Genomic DNA, 19141 nt, shown 5'->3' with positions numbered 1-19141 from the left:
CACACTTACGCGGTTTTGAATTGCACTCTAGGGGTAGGACAGACAAGACTACGTGGAGTCGGTTTTGCAGCGATACGTTTTCGTCACATCATCCTCCGAGCCTTTTTCCCAAACTATGTTGGGGTCGGCTTCCAGTCTAACCGGATGTAGCTGAGTACCAGTCCTTTACAAGGAGCGACTGCCCTATCTGACCTCCTCAACCCAGTTACCCGGGCAACTGTTACGTGGGATACGTTTTCGTCACTAACTTCAATTTTTTGCTTTATTATCAAATTGCCCAACTGTCATGTAGCAATATAATAATGCCCGTGCAATGTGATAAATAATGAAGTTAAGATAGTTATTAATCACTTGGCCCGATAAAGCTAGACATTATTCATAATGCTCGGGCATTATTAATAATGCCCGAATTAATCACATGGTCCATAACATATACATTCATAAACTACTGGACCGAATTGAATGATTCTTTCTCTGTTGGAAAGCCACACTTTTCCCGAGTAACATAGACTGTATTTTTTTTCGGTACGGATAGTAGTTCCCATGGGACGCGGGGGAAACAGCGGGAAAACAGTTAGGGTCTTATAAAATGACTTATCCATTTTAGTTTCTTTCTTTTTTCTGTGAGCAAGAAGACAGTATAGTTATCGGCACGAATCTTGAGCTCTGACCTTCACCTGCGCAGAAGTAATTTATTGGGTCCCTTTTGTAGTATGAAGTGAGGAGCGGTGGCGGGCTAAAGCGGTGATTGGTCCGCAGTGAATCGCGTCATAGCCGTCACTCGAGATTGGTTCTTTGCATCTGCACAGATGTAGGTCAGAGCTCAAGATTCGTGCCGATAACTATAAATAGGGTGTTTCGCAAGGCACGATAAACTGTAGGTCCCGGCTGTCATTTAAACAACAACAAAAAGTCTTACCAAGGGGTAACTGAGTTGTCTGTATTCCCCGGGTAACTGAGTTGAGGAGATACATACGTATAGGCAGCCGCTCCTTGTAAAATACTAGTACCTACTCAGCTGCATCCGGTTAGACTGGAAGCCACCACCAACATATTTGGGAATAGGCTCGGGAGATGATGAAAGAAGAGTGAGCTACAATGTTGATGAAGGTCATGAGCAAAAAATTTATATTAGATAAAGATATTCTGAGAAAATTAATCTGTTCATTAGTTATTTTATTTAATTGTTTCTGTCTATGAATAGTTCATGAGATGTTTTTTTTCTGTCGATACAGTTATTGACGTTTAGGCCGTTGATTATTGTTGTGGCCGTTGTTAATTCTAGAATTATTTAATGAACATATTTAACTAACTTCGGACCGCGATTTCAATCGCTTTTTACTCAATCATGACAAAAAAGTAATTCCTAAGTAGTTATGTAGAAGTAAAAGAATTTGTTCTAAAATATAGTATTAAAATTGGCTCATGTAAAAAAAAACAACTTTAGTGCGGACTTGTTAAAGTTTACTAGTTTCTAGTATTTTCTTCAGAATCCAGCTTATCTTGCTTCATCTCAACTTTACGATAGTCCTTATCTCCCGATCATTAAGTAATTCTATGAGATAAGATACATTTTCGAAACTTGATATTTTTTCTAATTAAGGTGCTTATTAAAAAGAGCCTTCGCTATTTTTTTGTTAGTTTTTTGCAGGTGTAATTAAAGGCTAAGCAGTTTTAACGTTACATAGGCTTCAAAATATGGTTTCTAAACAGAAATAGATTCAAAGTCGAACAATACATATCTACATTTTGGAATCGATATACATAATACATCTTAATTACCTACTTAGATATTATGGTAGGTCGTAAAATGCTTGATCTAAGTATGAAAAAATTGATTCCTTAATAATAATAATAACATTGGGACACTTTTTCACACACTTTTCTCCATGGTAAGTTATTATTTAACTTGTAATTTTACAAAACTTTATCTTCGGGACTCCAAAGACCAAAAAGTGTATCTTAAAATCTATGAACTAACTTTTAGATATTGAATTGTTGTCTATGACAGATCCCACGCCGTGATAAACATTATTAGGTACCTATCTACCAAAAATATTTTTTAAAGATCATAACACTTTAAAATATGGACCAAGTGACCTATTACGAATGTATAATCAACACTAATATAATAAAGACGATATATTTTTTTGTTTGTTTGTTTGTACCCTAAATACTCAGAAACTACTGAACCGATTTGAAAAATTCTTACACAGTTGGAAAGCTACACTCTTCCCGAGTAACATAGGCTATGTTTTATTCCGTTACGGGCAGTAGTTTCCAAGGGATGCGGGTGAAACCGCGGGCATAAGCTAGTTTGCTTGTAAGTCAATATAAGTGTCATAATCCGGCTTTACCTATAAACAACTTGTAGTGTGCTAGACAGATGATATCGGAGATAATAGTTAGAACCTGAATGTATTAATCTTTAATTTTGGACACATCATTTTAATAAACTTAATAGGTAAGTAGCAATTATGTAAGAATTAGGAACTTAGAAGGTTGCAGGTGTTCAATTAATTAATATAAAATCAAATATTTACAGTATGGATTTCACAGCTTTTTTAAGTCGGCTTTTATGAGCACTTAAGTAGTGCGTAACAATGTCTTCTTAGCAAGAGTAGGTACTTTTTATCTTTTCTGTAATTCAGCACCATTGGTAAAATGGTCTGTGGGATTTTTCGCGCGAGTTACCTACCGCGGCCCTGGTACATGAAGGGCTCCAGAAGGAACATGGTAGGTTTTTGAGCACAGATAACTTAATAGTTATTTGAGTCTGACCCTCGCTCACGCTGCACCCACAGCAGGAGGAGTTTGGAGTCTCATAATCTGGAACCTTAAAAAGGAGTAAAATGGCGATTCGGGTAGTGGGGCTTCACTCATCTCCAAAATTCGCCCTCTGAAAATAGTTATTCAGACTTCACTTATGGCAAATGAAAATAGACTTCAGATTGGACCACTAAACATTCACTTTTCATTTTGTCATCCGCCTCAAGAATAGACAGCACATTCCTTAGTTTTGAAGCAACGGCGAACATAGAAAATGCCTCTAAACAAAATAACAAAATTAAATTTCAACCTTATTTGCAAAGAATTAAGATACATATTTGAAAAGCTGTTAAGAATGGAAACAACGTGATTTAATTTTTGCTTTTATTTGGTCTGCGTCGACGGAGATTCTAGCTATTTTAGGAAGTTCACGTTTTTTTGTTGTTTGTTGTGGCATAGTAACTGTCTCCGCATTTTCATTAATGCTGCAAAAGGAAAAAGCTAGGCAATAATTGTTAAAATTAGAACTTCAAACTGGGACGTCAAAAAAAATATTGAAACTTATAGTTTGAATCAGGGACTGAAAACGGTAAAGGTATAAGGGTATGGTACCGGTATAGAATTACGATACAGTTTTGATTTAGGGGTAGACCCAAAAAGGTAGAGAATAACGGTTGTGGTACCGATAAAAAATATACCCTTACATTACTAGTACCTTAACCGAAATAATTTCGGTACCCAAAAAAAAATCTATGAAAGCGAGCTGTCAACGTCATTTCTTAACGAGAGCGGGCGGCAGGATACAAAGAAAACCTCAATTTTATTATTTAAATATCTAAAAAAAATAATGATACCGCAATATTACGATACCAAAATAAACCGGTACCCTTTCTTTAAGGTATCGAAATTTAAAGGTATGACGTCATACCGCTTACCGTTTTAACCAGTATTTTTTCGGTTATTCAGTCCCTGGGAATGCAGTTTAGAGCTTTTCTCGCAATTATATATTTGGAACTTCTGTCTAAATAAACTAGCTACTAACTCAATATATTAATGAAAATCATTCATTATTATTTATTAATTCGTTAACAACAAAACAAAGTAAAGTGAGAAAGTCCATACAATAATTACTTATTTTAAAACAACGCCATCTATGTTCCAGCGACGGAACTACGAGGCAACTTATCTTTGCGCTCTGTTTAATTTCTAGGGTAAGTAGAATGGTTAGTCTCGTACTTACGTGTCAGGTTGAAGATCAACTGCGTTTGTGGAGCACGAAACGTAACACTTTCGTATTGTTTGATCTGATTTGAGTAGATTTTGAATGATTGTGGAAGGGAAATGATGGGTGGCAAGGACGATATCTACAAATTTAGCCATGTTTGGGTAGGTACATACTTAAGGCGAGGAATTGGTCAACAATAATTCCATAACCGGCACGCGCATCTAAGGCGCCAAAAGGGGTCGGAGCGTCTGAGCGGGGCGAGGATAACAATACGCGCGCTAGCTTATAACTAAAAGTCGTAAGCGACAAGATGGTTTTGTAATTTTATTATTTAGAAATGATAATTTGATAAAAATTCCTTCTACAATTTTAAAGAGTATGTACATACTCAACTACTAAAAACGTTAAGAGGCTTAAATCGGTCCCGTATGCCCATAATATGTGAATCTCTTTTTAAAAAGAGGTATGTTTGATATATTTTTCTCTGTTATAAAAGTTACCTAATCATGTTTCTACAACTAACAAAATAAGGTTTATATCATGAACTTTCAGGTAACCAAGTTGTATTTTGATCCGTTTTGTATTTACTGAGAAAAATTGAAATCCTTGGCGCCAAAAATTCCAATTCGTCCTCTTAACTTTCGTTAGTATTGTAGCTTGGGAAACTTGTAATCTAAGTTCGCAATGCCCATCTTAGAAGTAAGAGCTGGTAACTATACAATATCGTTAATGTATTGAAGAGTGAGTAGCCTAACTGCTTCTTGTATTGAATGAATATTACCTACGTTCCTTAGGACACCCACCAAGATGGTAATTGCTTCTCAAAAGCTATATAAATCCAATAAAAAGCTAATTATAAATGAACCTAGTATTTACCATTTAACTCATTGACGCAAAAATTGCGAATAAACCCATAAAAATCAAAAATAAATGTACCAACACATCGGCTTTCAGTTCCGGGCTTGGGTTAATAACCTATTTGACGTAAACATACCCGGATCGAGGCGATAGTTCACGATTTATAAACAAACAAACCGCCATACTTGCCATAGACACTGCGCAACGTCCGTCGACAATGGCGCAACTTTTTTTTTTGTTATGATTAGGCCTAGATCGGAACGTCCGGATTTTTACGCGGGCTTTGATACTGGCTGGTGAGAATAAAAATAGAATCTTGGTTGGCGAAAGTGAGTAAGGAGGTTTTATATTTAAACGATGTGAAAAAGGCTAGCTTTATGACTAACCGTCTTAAACCTAATTAATAGGACATCGCAGTAGAATGCAATATTGTGTTATACTTAGGTATATTTTTGCAGATCGACTATAATTTAACATGCAAATGAGAATACATTCATCTGGGAATCAAATCCTTCTTCCATTTTACAGCAGTCGAGCGCCACTGAAAAAATAACCATAAAGACTAAAGTTCCACTCTCAAAACATAAACAAACATTGACAATGTTTACTTAAATCCTTTTGAAGCAACATAACATAGAACAAAACGAGACTCAACCACTTCTCACATAAAAATAACAAGCTTAACATATCATAAGTAACCGTCTCACTTAAGACTGCTCCCATATTCAATCTGTCCCAAAATGCTAACTAGAGATAGAGAATTTCACATTACTTGTATGGGGCTTATGTCAAAATCACTATCTTTTGTGAGCAAACCATCAGATAGACTGAATATCGGAAACTGTCGTAAGCTAAACTATCTATACTTCACCAAAAATAAGTACCCGTAAAATATAAAAAGTTCAAAAAAGGTGCGTTTAGTTTCCTGCGATCACTGGCGCCGGTAGCTCGCCAGTCGACTGCTGGCACGATGCCAGGGAATAGCTTCCTTAAGAGTTCAAACTGTCTCACTTGTAGCTTTGTGCGCTTTGATAGTTTGGACTTGGGTGTAAAAAGTTTTGAAGTAATGTTTAAGGTTAATGTTTAAGTAATTTTTAAGTGTGGGATTAAAGTTGATGCTGGAATGATAAACAGAAATTATATATGGTAATTTAATAAATCAATTCTTCCTTTCTTTCTCATCATAGTAAGAAACACAACTTGTCATTTAGTTCTTGTTTTAGTTTACTTCCACTGTCCATACGAGCGAAGGGATGGATTCTGAGTTCCGGATACTAATGTACATAATGGATTCAGGATGCAGCACTAATAATTTCCCCGATTCTCTCGCACTTGGAACTAAACCATAAGCCTTTACTTACTGTACGAGTAAATTAAGTAAACACAAACCCTGCTTGACACCTTGGTTTAGTCAAAAGTAGTACTTCCTCACCTATCTAACATACCAAACTAACGTACATGGGAGTACGTAGAAGTCATAAAAGTGCAACAAGGAAAACCAGGGCAGTATGTTAAGCGCATCGTGCATCAGACTGCACAATGCTGCTGTGTATGACGGTATGGTGCCCGACGTACCTTATACGGAACAATGCTTGGCTGGACACAGGATGAAATTGTACGCACTTTTTGTTTCATATAAATATGTGTGTCTACATCCTTACTTATGTTATTACTTGCGTAAGTTTGAGGTTTTTCAAGACCAAAAGGAAAAAAAACTGATTTAAGAAAAATAGATTGAATGGTTATCCGGATATGTCAAGTCTTACAAGGACTGAGGAAGGAATAAAATGAAGAGGTGGGAAAACCATAGGACGACACTATTTCTGAGATTTGGCTGATGGATGATTTAAATGCACAAAAAAAAAAAAACATTTTCTTCATACATCCTAATTTTGTTAGGGGTCGGCGCAATAAAATGTCTTCCGTTTCTAGTCCTCCCTGTCACTCGTCAGGTCATACTGAGAACCTCCTTTTTGAAGAAGGTCAAAACTAGTTAGGTTTGGAAAAGCACATCTAACGCCTACTTTTAAAAACCGATCCATTTTACCACTTTCCTCATTATCAACCTCAGTTTAAAACAGAGTTGTTTTACCAATAACTTAACCACTATCAGAAGAAAAGCACAGATAGATACTAAAGAGTGACTTGGACACACATTTTTAAGTGGTCGTATTACATGTTTGGTGCAGTTCCCCGGCTGTCAGTGAGAACATCGTAAAGAACCTTTTAGCGATAAACGCGAGGTGTAATGCTTTAACTGCTTTTAGCTTTGCTCGCCACTGTTCATAAAGTAAATAAGGTTTTATAGTCTTTTGCACTGTTCTTAGAAATGTCCAGCATTTTCCTTGTGCATTTTGAGTCTTTTTTCTGTAAAAACTTGACTGGATTTCATTTGAAGTTTTCGTTATGGGTAATTTGACTGGAGTTGATCTGGATAAAGATAATCACAGATTTGTGAAACCTGTAGCCTTATAAGATGTACCTTTATACTTTTGCAAGTATTAAAAGTGAACCAGTAAAACAATTCGAAAAGAACTTTTAAATAAGTTTTTTTGGGACCGCATTAACTTTGGCACAAACTGTAGCTCCTATACTTCCTGAAACTTTAAAAAAATCTTATTTTACATGGATACTACAATGTCTTTTTTTCATCCGACATCACATAACTACCCAAATAGGGTCAAACAATTGTATGTAAAGCAAAGTTTTGGCGGTCGCTATATGCTGTCGCCAACTTTTTGCTCGCCTGAGCTCCGGCGAGACTGCGCGTAACGGTGTAGTGTGCGCATGTAGTAATGGCCGTATTTTGTGGTCCGTTTTTGTTGCGAGTCGTGGTCGAAAGTAATAATGTATGTGTGTGTTTTGTGGTACGTCTACGTAGGTAGTTTTCTTGTGCGTGCGGTGTTATGTACTGATTCGGGTAGCGGATAAGGTAAATAGTTTTCCTTTGGAGTTTTAAACGCCTGGACGAGTTACAATCATCTTGTGAACCTAAATGTATCTTACCGTTATGAGCAAAGCTTTTTTTACAAAAACACTTAAAATTTAACAGGCTTCTGTAAATATAAAATAAAACCAAAACATTTTAGTCAAAAATGAAGACATTAAAAATAGAATATAAGTTGTTACTTAAAGAAAGTTATAAATTCTATCAAAGTATCGATGTGTCGTGACGAAAACACTAAGCTGACCATCATTCAAAGAGAAACGATTCCCCTTGAGACTCACTTTCAACTTCAACGCATAGATTATCGCCGCAAATTCTCCACGGACGCACTATATGCGAGTCGAATGCTACAGCTGTAAAAAGTATAGTTGAAAAACATCAATTGTCTGTGGTTCACATCGGAGATTGATGGAATAAGAATTTGAATTGGCCAAAACTGTTATTTTCTATGAGATGTGACGATGTGAATGATTTAAAAAATAAATAGATATTTTTCGCTAGGAGATTTTTTTGGAAAGAATGGAAAAAAAGGGCTTAATTCTTACAAATAAACTAATATAATTTACCAGCCAGTCTTACCTAGGGTTATTGTGATTCCCGAGAAACCGGGTTGAGCAGTTCAGACAGGCAGTCGCTCCTTTTAAAACACTGGTAGTAGGTTCTTAGCTGCATCCAATTTTACTGGAAGCCGACCCCAACAAAGTTGGGAAAAGGCTAGGCAGATGACATACGACTTTTAAAACGTTTTATATCAACAACAGTCTGGACGCTGTACATTTTGTTGGTTGTCTATCATAAAATCCTGTCTATTTATAGCCTAACCTAATAATTATCAAGCAACGCGATTAGCTTAGAAAACAGCAACTTTCATGTCTCATGCATATGTGTGGCGTATGCAAATTATCGTGTTCCGATCTAGTTTACTGGTTACTTGTACGTAATCTAGATTATCTGAGTGCTATCACAAACTTTACCTCTGTCATTTTAGTTGGCGGTTAATGGCTGACATTTCACTCTGGGCTTGCATGTATTGTAGCTGAAATTTACTATTACACATGTACAGAACATCACATTTTTGTAGGATATAGCTAGATTTATTTTTTTTGGAAATTATCAAATCGTCTTGCTTTGGGTGCAGCGTGAGGGAGTGTCAGATTCTTATTGACAAAAACCCACCATGTTCGTTCTGAATACCTCTTCTTCTCTTCGCTGTTATTGGAACAGATGGGAGTGACAGACTCCAATCGACTATGTCCTCTGGATCTAGAAGCGTCAAGATGATTAAGCAAACATTTCTGAGTGTCTAGAACTTTCATAGGTTTCAGTTTATTAAACAAACTAGCTTCTGCCAGCGACTTCGTCCGCGTTAGATTTGGACTTTGTACAAAGAGAGGCTATCGAGAGTTAAACGTGTTATTGTGAGCCAACCATAAAAGATAGACATATACTGTCAAGGTATATTTTTTACATAATTTTAAGGAGAATATTCCCATCATACATTGTTTCTGTGTAGCTTTAACCATTAAGGCTGCACACGCGACGGAAGCATAAAAAATGGAGTAACTTCTCCCGTTTTCCCAACATTTACCTTCACTACTCTGCTCCTTTTGATTATAGCGTGATGAAAAGTATCCTATAACCTGCCCAGGAGTACAAAGAATCATTGTACCAACTTTCATTGAAATCCGTCAAGTAGTTTTCGTTTCCATAACGAACATTCAGACAGACAGACAAAAATTTTACTGATTGCATTTTTGGCATCAGTATCGATCACTAATCACCCCCTGATAGTTATTTTGGAAATATATTCAATGTACAGTAACCTCTCTACAGATTTATTATATGTATGTATAGATAAAGTGTGCATTGCCTAGCTACTTTCCATTTTATTATCCCTTGCATACTCTTCATACAGGCTTTGGCTGCTCGCCCGTCAGAATTTATAGCATTAGGTTATTAAGTCTCCCTGCAGGAATATCTAGTGTTGGAACTTTTTATTTCAGTCTGCAGTGCTTAGGGTTGCCAGGCTAAAATTAGATTTTACTGCATGTTACACTATTTATTTATTTATTTATAGGATTTCCAACAGAAGATACACAGATCACATATATTAAACACAAATACATAGGAACTGATTACTGTGTTCCCCCAATTACAGGAAACCACAGCATTTACTAATGATAACTAGATGCAACAAAAAAGTTCGACATTCATATACTTAGTACTTAGTTTGTAAATTATAAAATTAAAAAAAAAACATATAACAAAAACACATAAAACAAACACTAAGAAGGAGATTGCTTAGGAGAAACATACTCTTGCCCTGTCTTGTCAATTTGATATTTATGATTAAGGGGGAAACGAGGAGAATTAAAAAAAAAACAAAATCTAAATCAAATACCTTTATTTTCAGGCTGCATTGGCCCATAGATATATACCTTAATGACTAACATACATATTATATTATCATCCTCCGAGCCTTTTTCCCAATCATGTTGGGGTCGGCTTCCAGTCTAACCGGATTCAGCTGAGTACCAGTGCTTTACAAGAAGCGACTGCCTATCTGACCTCCTCAACCCAGTTACCCGGGCAACCCGATACCAATTGGTTCGACTGGTGTCAGACTTACTGGCTTCTGACTACCCGTAACGACTGCCAAGGATGTTCAATGACAGCCGGGACCTACAGTTTAACGTGCCATCCGAAACACAGTCATTGGTGTCTAAGATATACTTAGAAAGTACATACAAACTTAGAAAAGTTGCATTGGTACTTGCCTGACCTGGGATCGAACCCGCGCCCTCATACTTGAGAGGTTGGTCCTTTACCCACTAGGCCACCACGACTTTACATATTATATTATACAAAAGAATTGAGGATATCTCATCATTTGGTGAGGGGTAGGTGTAGATGGACCGTAAAAGGTGATAGATGCAGCTTGAAAGGTAACGTGAATAAGGTGGAAATTGAGGAAATTGAAGAGAGTGAAATAGTTGACAAAGTATAGATTTCATTATTGACCCATAAAATTATAATTATACAATTCTTTACTTCTGAAGCAAAAGGTTAGGTACTACAAATTCTAAGTTATTGTTTTTACTTGAAGAAAAGGAATAAAAAATATCAAAACACCAGCCCATGACTAACTTAATATAACAATAGGTTGTTCACATAAATGTTTCATAACTAGTTCTCGGGAATATGATTCAGATACGAAACGAGGCATCGCAACGCATGAAATGTCAAAATCTATGACTTCTCAGGGAAGAGACATTGTGGCTTAATAGCCAATAATTTGGCCTTTTCGGAAGCAATTTATTGCCGCAGTCTAGATGACTTTAGAAACTTACACTTTTTATCTTGCTGACAAAGAAAAAGTCAGCAATATATTTAAAGAAGCTTTATCTTTAACGGAGCTTTGTGCAACTGACGGTTAGTGAACTAGATAAATTCTTCCTTGTCGTTTTCAGACTAAATATTAGTATACTGCATCTTATACGGCATAGAAAGTTACTTGCCTAGAAGTAACGTAATCACTCCTGACTTGGAACATATAACTGTAAGATCTATACTATACTGGAATTAGGCACCCACACATTACCAGTCTATAAATTGCAGAATCGTGTCTATTTCGTTTTAATTTTCTTTAGTCAATATTAATTCCGAAACGGCATCCGTTTTTTGTCTATATGTATAATGCATTCGCTCGACACCTGGAGTTTAATTTGTAATATCCAGACTAGACGATAGTTGTCTATGTAATTTTAATTGCTTTTAAAATTATCTACATGCAGCAAAAAGTGTGTATTATCGATTTCTATCATAGGCAAATAACATGTCATGACTTAGCTACCGACTTAATAATTTATTAGAAGCCAAACGTATTAATTATAATAAAACGCAATTAATTTGAAAGAAGACGTGTCTGTGCATCTAACATGATTTATTTAAAAAACCAGTCACTTATATCGATAACCGTTGCTTATTTTAATATCTAAATAAGAATAAAATCACCATTTTGATTTAAAACCTCAGGTCAAATATTTACAGTTCAAATAGGGTAATAATAAAATAACCCTGATTATATATAATAATAATAATATCCCTGATTGCAGTCTAGCTGTCAAATTGACAGTAAAAATGGCGGGATTTTGGCGCGGCCTATTGTTCGGCCATTTAATGGATCCGGGCGTATTAGCGAAAATGTACTGTTAGACAGGCGGCGCAAATACTGTAAAATGAAGGGGAAAGTTAGCGTTTCAATTGTGGATTTAGGCAGTTATATTGTAAGGCACTTTGAATTGTCTGTCTGTAGTGCCCAAGATTTGCATAGGACTGTGTAAACACGGTGATTGTCTGATGTGTGAAGAGATAGGATAGCCAAAGGCTGTAATCGAGGAAGGTTTATCAGTTTTCCTAATAAGATCTTACCAGTTCAATTGTATTCCTTACGTTGGAAACAATGGCAATTGAAAAATTCTGTCTTCCATGTAAATAAGTCTTGATATCCAAAGGCATTTATTGTTTTATAATATAGCTTATGTTACTAGGGGATACTTAGTGTATTAGCTTTCCAATAGTGAAAGAATTTTTCAAAACGATTCGGAGTAGTTTCGGAGCCTTTATTATATTAGTCAAGATATAGAAAAATAAGGAAATTTTCTAAGTTTGTATGTACTTTCTAAGTAGGTATATCTTAGACACCATTGGCTATGTTTCGGATGGCACGTTAAACTATAGGTCCCGGCTGCCATTGAACATCCTTGGCAGTCGTTACGGGTAGTCAGAAGCCAGTAAGTCTGACACCAGTCTAACCAAGGGGTATCGGGTTGCCCGGGTAACTGGGTTGAGGAGGTCAGATAGGCAGTCGCTTCTTGTAAAGCACTGGTACTCAGCTGAATACGGTTAGACTGGAAGCCGACCCCAACATGATTGGGAAAAGGCTCGGAGGATTCGGATTCGATATAGAAAAATAAGGAAAACATCAAACTATTGAACTACAACCTATTTAAATTCCCAAAAATACGCAGCAACATAAAAATCTCGATAAAAAACTATGGTGAAGCCGTAAAATGTATGCCATTTTCCTAATAGACGCTAGCCATTACTAAGAGTATTCGCACACTGAAGACTAAACAATCGGCCGACAGTTGACCCTATGCTATGGTTGGAACAAAATATTTTTCAAGAGAGTTCAATCAAAGTTTTAGTCTGTGTGATACCGGAAAAATACCTGATCGTTGTTTTGTGTGCACTCCCATGCATCTATCAAGACATATATATTTATCAAGCGCAAGACCAAACTGTCGGCCACTGAAAAGTGTGCGGTTACTCTAAAAGGAACCTGTTAATGATCGTTCTAATTACAAATGACCTAATTTCAGTGTTACCAGTAAAAGTACTTTCTTGTTTACCATTAATTTCACAAGGGCTTGTAAATGCTTTCCATTTAATGGGTCTTAAGCAGGAGAGAACACGAGGAAGTAGTGTGAATTACATTAAGAAGGTATGCATTTGCGTGATGATGGAAAGTATGGCAATATCGAGTTAGAATGTATGTGAATCGTGTTTTTTTTTTTTAATTTAGGGTTGTAGGGTTTGTATTAAACTTTCAAAAAATTGATCCAGTGCGATACCTAAGCCTGGGACGGTTAAAATTCTAAATAATCTTTCTCTGTACTCACCAATAAAAACTTTTCTTTGACACAGAAAATAGCCTGGTTACGTTGCCACTTACCTACCTAAGTGGCTCCATTTTCATCTTAATTAGCTTCCTTCATTACGGTACATATTCTTGAATTTATAAATGAAAAAGTAATACATTTGCAAATAGCCATGTTTACAATTTGTTTACAATTAAGGTTAGTCTAAACTTCTTGTGTTGCAAATATAGGCAGCCTTGATATCGCTTGCTTTGATTAATTCAACGAGCTACATATGATTTGAAGATGTCATGTTCACTAGTAAAACGGTATATTGTTCAGTATTGCCATGTGTGCATTTTAATTACCTTTCATTTTTAGGTTTAATAACTTATTTAATTTAGATAGCTAGTTTTGTTTATAAAGATAGGAAAACATCAAACAGAATTCTGAACCATGAGGACTTTGAGCTTTGAGTCATAGTTTTAAGGCCTGTAAACACTGTTTTAATGATAACAAACTTGTGTCAAAATATTAAGCAATAGCAATAAGGTAAGGTAGAATAGCCAGAAAAAAACAATAATATAGATTGCAGTCTCAAAAAAATACTTAAATTGCAAGCTACTTAAGATTACCAAGAAAAAAATGACAGATCATTTTTGTGATGTTAGAATAATAATATTTTATTGTATTTACATGCCAGACTATTATAAAACATACCTATTGACAACCGATAAGTAAATAACAATTCTCTTTTCTTTCAATACCAATAAAGATAAAATTTATAACTTAAAGACTTTCTATACTCTTAGCATTCTTAGTACTAAAATCTATTAACTGCACAAAGACTGCACTTACGAGAAAGTAATGTTCAGCAATAACGGAGTTTATTATGACTCAGCGTTCACTCAAGATCTTCATAAAACTGGATACATTATACAGCCTTTTCCAATAATCTATCTATCTGTGGTTTTGCTTACCAGAGATAGGAATTTGACCTTACACTTGTATGGGGCTTATGTCAAAATTATATCTGGGGCCCGATTATCCTAAGCTAATAACGTCAAAATTGAATAGATATTGAATCGCAATAACAGTTTTAACCTTTTTTTTTCCGACGTCAAAAATCATCAAATGACCCCTCCCGCTGTGGGTTAGCAGCGGTGAGGGAGTGTCAGACTCTTACTGACTAAAAACCGTCGTGTTACGTCATAGGCCTTTTATGTACCAGGGCCGCGGTATCTCTTTCGAACAACCCGCAGCCCAACAGTTTTAACCTTAGCGGGCATTCTGCTACTAGTATAAGACCAATCGTATTCCAATGACATTCGATTGATTTGCTATTGGTTTGCCATTTGGTTTATACGGTGTTTGCTCTAAAATCATATTACAATCATAAATAATTTGCAGACAATCTGATTCATTATTGTATCACAGAAACGGATAAAACGTTTATTTAAAAGAAAAACTAGCGGAATGACACATAAGCTTCAATCGTAATTGAATCGTCATTGAATCTCAGTCGGATGTGAATCATAGGTCACTTAATTAAAATTAGTAGAATCGCGCCCCTGGTATTGTTGGTCAGTTAGGAACATTAAGCAGTACTGAAAAATCTTGGGACTAAGTAATATTATAATGACACCGACCTCATCTAGTTTTAACACTTTCAACGCACCTGTTAGTTTTTATTCGTAAAATGCATATTTAGCACCTTAATTAATATCATTTAGAACTCCTTCATGTCAGCAAAATTAATTGACTTCATGTTTTGATTAAGTCTGGTAAAAAATGTAAATTAAGCCACAGTTTAAAAAAAACTTTGGAAAAATTAATCTCAGTCTCAGGTACCTAAGTAGGTAGGTATATTTAGGTGCTTGATTTTCATCCCAATTACCTTGAACTGCGGATTACAAAAAAAAAACTTATTTTATGTGAAGCTTATGTCAAATTTCAATATGTAATCGAAAAACGAAGGATGGATCGGTAATTGAATCCGCAGTAAATAATACAGTTTCGTTGTCTGAACCACTATTGTTTTAGTTCTATAATAATTATTTCATACTCGCAAGGTTCAAGGGCTAACGATATTTCGGGTCAAACATTATAGATGGCGCTGCTTGTTATTTATTTTTGCAATGGGTATTTTTAATCTTGGTTTGTCACACTAACTTAAATGTAACTTTATTTTATTTTTACTTCACAGTTATGTTTGTATTAAAAAAATAAGATTAAATAATATACCTACCCATTTGTACTTAATTGTATATAGGTAACAAGTAGTGAAAACCAACAATAATATTCAAATTATAAAAACATGTCGCAAGCCCTTCCTTTGTGCAACTACATGATGTGCCATTATTTTATAAACTGTATAAAAAGCAATTTATATTAAAAAAAAAACTATCTCGTCCCCAATCAAAATACTGAAAGTCTCTTGAAAATAACAACTGAAACATAAAACTTATATAGTAGCATGTTTATTTCTAAGTACCTAATTGTTTTAAAATATTTCCAAGTCGATCTTAATAAAGTCTTAAACCTTCTTGGTGCGAGCTGGAGGCCGGCAGCGGTCGTCGGCATAGAGAATGTAATTAGTGCTTGAATTAATTTATAATTTATGGTTTCATTGTCGACGTGAACTTGCGACGGCTCGGTGAATCATGGTGGCCGAGGGTTGCTAGGCTTCAGCTGAAGAAATTGCATCAAAACGTTTATGTAAAATAATAATAGGTGTATTTATTTATGATGTAATAGGTAAGCTAAATGTAGGTAATTTGTATTTTTGTACAGAATATTTTTTCTCTACCGCAATTTTTTTTTAATTATATTTTGTAAAATGGATGCTGAAACAAACGAAAAGTAGATACTGCATAGATATTTTTATTTTGTCAAACAGATAGTTTTACCGAACATATTATTTTTTTTACTCACATTAATGCACCAATAATTTATCAATTGTACTAAAAGAATTGCACAAAATTTCACAAAGCTTCAACAATATTAAATTTACCCCGAAATCGGGGAGAATTATCTTCAGCCGCCACACACACCCCCCGAGCAGAACCGATTCGCTCACCGTTCACCGTTCCTTTTTCATTTCATTTCATACGGGCAGACCGTCCGTGCGTGCGACGGGTCCGCGCTAAACTCATATTACTTAGTTTTATATTAAATAGTCACTAACAGAACAAATATGAGGGAAATAGTGCACCTGCAAGCCGGACAATGCGGTAACCAGATTGGAGCCAAAGTGAGTACAAGTTCTTTATTTATATGTTTAAATTCGCAATGTTCTTTTTGACAGTTCTGTTTTCAGGATTTGTATTTTTTTATAAGTTGTGAGTGGTGCTCAAAGAGGTTGCTTTAGTCTTTTTTAAATGAAAAATTAAGTGAATAAATATTGTTTTGTGTATTTTGAAAAAGAAAATAGACTTCAAGGTATAACTTGGCAATATTATAAATTGAACGGGTCATAATTATTTTTATGTTCTAACAAAAAGGAAACAGGAATGTATAAACATTACTATATTTTCTTACTTTATTGTAATTATTGTAACAAGTGGGTAACAAAAGATAAATATTCTTAACCAACAAACAAACTTCCTAATAAATGAGGGTTTTATCTCATTGTCGTAATTAATTAACGTGTACTTGTACCTACTCGTTTACATTTCGGCAAACATTTCAATAACTATTTTTTTCATCCATTTATTACATTGGAAAATATACCCTCTTTGTAAAATATGAATAAAACAACGATCATATAAGTATGCTGACTACGGTTATAAAAATATTTTGTTCTATAGACAGCACGTATTATAGTAATTTCTGTTGACTTCAGGCATTCTATTATGTTGCTGACAAGCTCTAAATAATAATACCTTCTTATATAAATAATATTTATTATGCATATAATGCATTTTTATAACAATCAACTGTACATAACTGGCCTCATTTCATTATAAGAAAGAATGTGGAATGTATTAATCGATTTCTATTGATCATAAGGTTCTTGAAAAATGGAAATAGCATAATGGTATATGTCTATGGTATTTTATTAGTCTTTCATGCGTCTTTAGTTTTTAATTTCCTTAAATATGCTAACTATGACATAATGCAAAGTTAATCATACAATTTAGGTTTCCAATATTTCGTTAAAAGCACGTCATCAATATCAATTAAGAAACATAACGTGTATTTTTCAAGTTAAGCCCAAAAATGACGCATTATTTTCCAAAAAATACAACATGGAGTGAATGATTTTGAAAATACTCTTATCACAAATGATATTTACTAACATATGATTCAGTAATGAGTACACATAGTTTATCAGCATAGAAAATCGCAGTTATCGGCATTGTCACATTAGTTACACAGAATATAAATTTGTTTAGTAATTAGACTTATATGCTGTGCATATAAGTCCCTTATATTAATTATTAAACATATTTTAGAAACTCGATTTTTAAATTGCAGTTGCCAGCTGTCAGTTTCAAGGAAAAATTCTATTATTTGACTGACAGCAACTGTCAACTGCACCAAGAAACGGTTGGGGTATAAATAAAAAGTTAAGTCAGAATCATCCTTAACCATAGAGAGCTTTCTTTTTATTTCATTCTAGAGTATAACAAAAAGAAATAAAATTGGCTTCGGTTAACGCAAACCGCACGTAAAATTAAGGTCATCATCTAATGGAAAATAACCCCATAATGGAATACGTGGTTAATGATTACACTCGGTTGAGTGCATTGAACTTTGAATCAAATATATTTTCAGGGATGTCAGGACACAAGCCGTTTTTCTCTGTTTCACCCGCGTCCCGTAGGAACTACTGCCCGTACCGGGATAAAATATAGCCTATATTACTCGAGAGGACCATAGCTTTGCCCCAGTGAAAGAATTTTTCAAATCGCTTCACTAGTTTACAAACAAGCAGAAAAATCCTTTTCCTCATTATTGTTTAGACATCTTCTTTCCTTGTAGTTATTTATGTCCGTGGCTATTGTGCTTTGTCCTGTGTAAACCCAGGAATGTGTGGAACGACCGATTTATCGTAAACCAAACCATTGTCCTATAACAATATCTAAAATTCATCGATCGTTTACCCATTTCATCATCATCTCCCGAGCCTTTTCCCAACTATGTTGGAGATGGCTTTCAGTCTAATTCGATGCAACTGAGTATCATTGTTTCACAAGGAGCGATTGCCCATCTGACCTTCTCAACTCAGTTACCCGGGCAACCCAATACCCTTTGTTAACCCATCCATCACATCACATAAGAGAAAAAATATTTAATACGTGTAAAAATATCAAAGAATTATTATTTGACAATGAAACAAGCGCATATCAGATGTAAACATAACCCGATAGGCACGCTCTTTCGAACACATGAGTAAACTCCTATGAAACACCGAAACACCAAGGACGTGGAGATAAGCCATCGATTTATACAATGACATGAACAGTTTGATAAAACATTAATCATGTGTTCTATCCTGAAAGATATATAGATTATAGAACTCGTCATCTTATTTCTCTCTACTTAGCTACAATTTAAACAGGCTTTTTTAAAGACAGAGTTCAAATTGCTAGAATATCACAATTTGTGTATCATCGCCATTATTATAAAACTGACAGAAATCCAGGATGCCTGAGGGATGAGGATTGAAGTCAAATCAAACTTCACAATCGCAAA

At 35.1% G+C, this 19141-nt stretch overlaps 1 protein-coding gene across 1 annotated transcript in view; it reads left to right on the top strand.

Annotated features, from left to right (window-relative positions):
* Window positions 1-16537: 16537 nt before the first annotated feature.
* Window positions 16538-19141, top strand: part of LOC124641309 (tubulin beta chain-like) — a 28445-nt gene continuing 25841 nt past the window's right edge. The window contains exon 1 of the mRNA XM_047179362.1: window positions 16538-16694. Within this exon, the coding sequence (XP_047035318.1) occupies window positions 16638-16694 (57 nt within the window). The 5' untranslated portion in view covers window positions 16538-16637. The remainder of the gene's footprint in view (window positions 16695-19141) is intronic.

This window comes from Helicoverpa zea, chromosome 22, assembly GCF_022581195.2.
Source record: "Helicoverpa zea isolate HzStark_Cry1AcR chromosome 22, ilHelZeax1.1, whole genome shotgun sequence".
NCBI lineage: Eukaryota > Metazoa > Arthropoda > Insecta > Lepidoptera > Noctuidae > Helicoverpa > Helicoverpa zea.
Note: the sequence above shows the minus strand (reverse complement) of the source record. Positions and strands in the feature narration are given on the sequence as shown.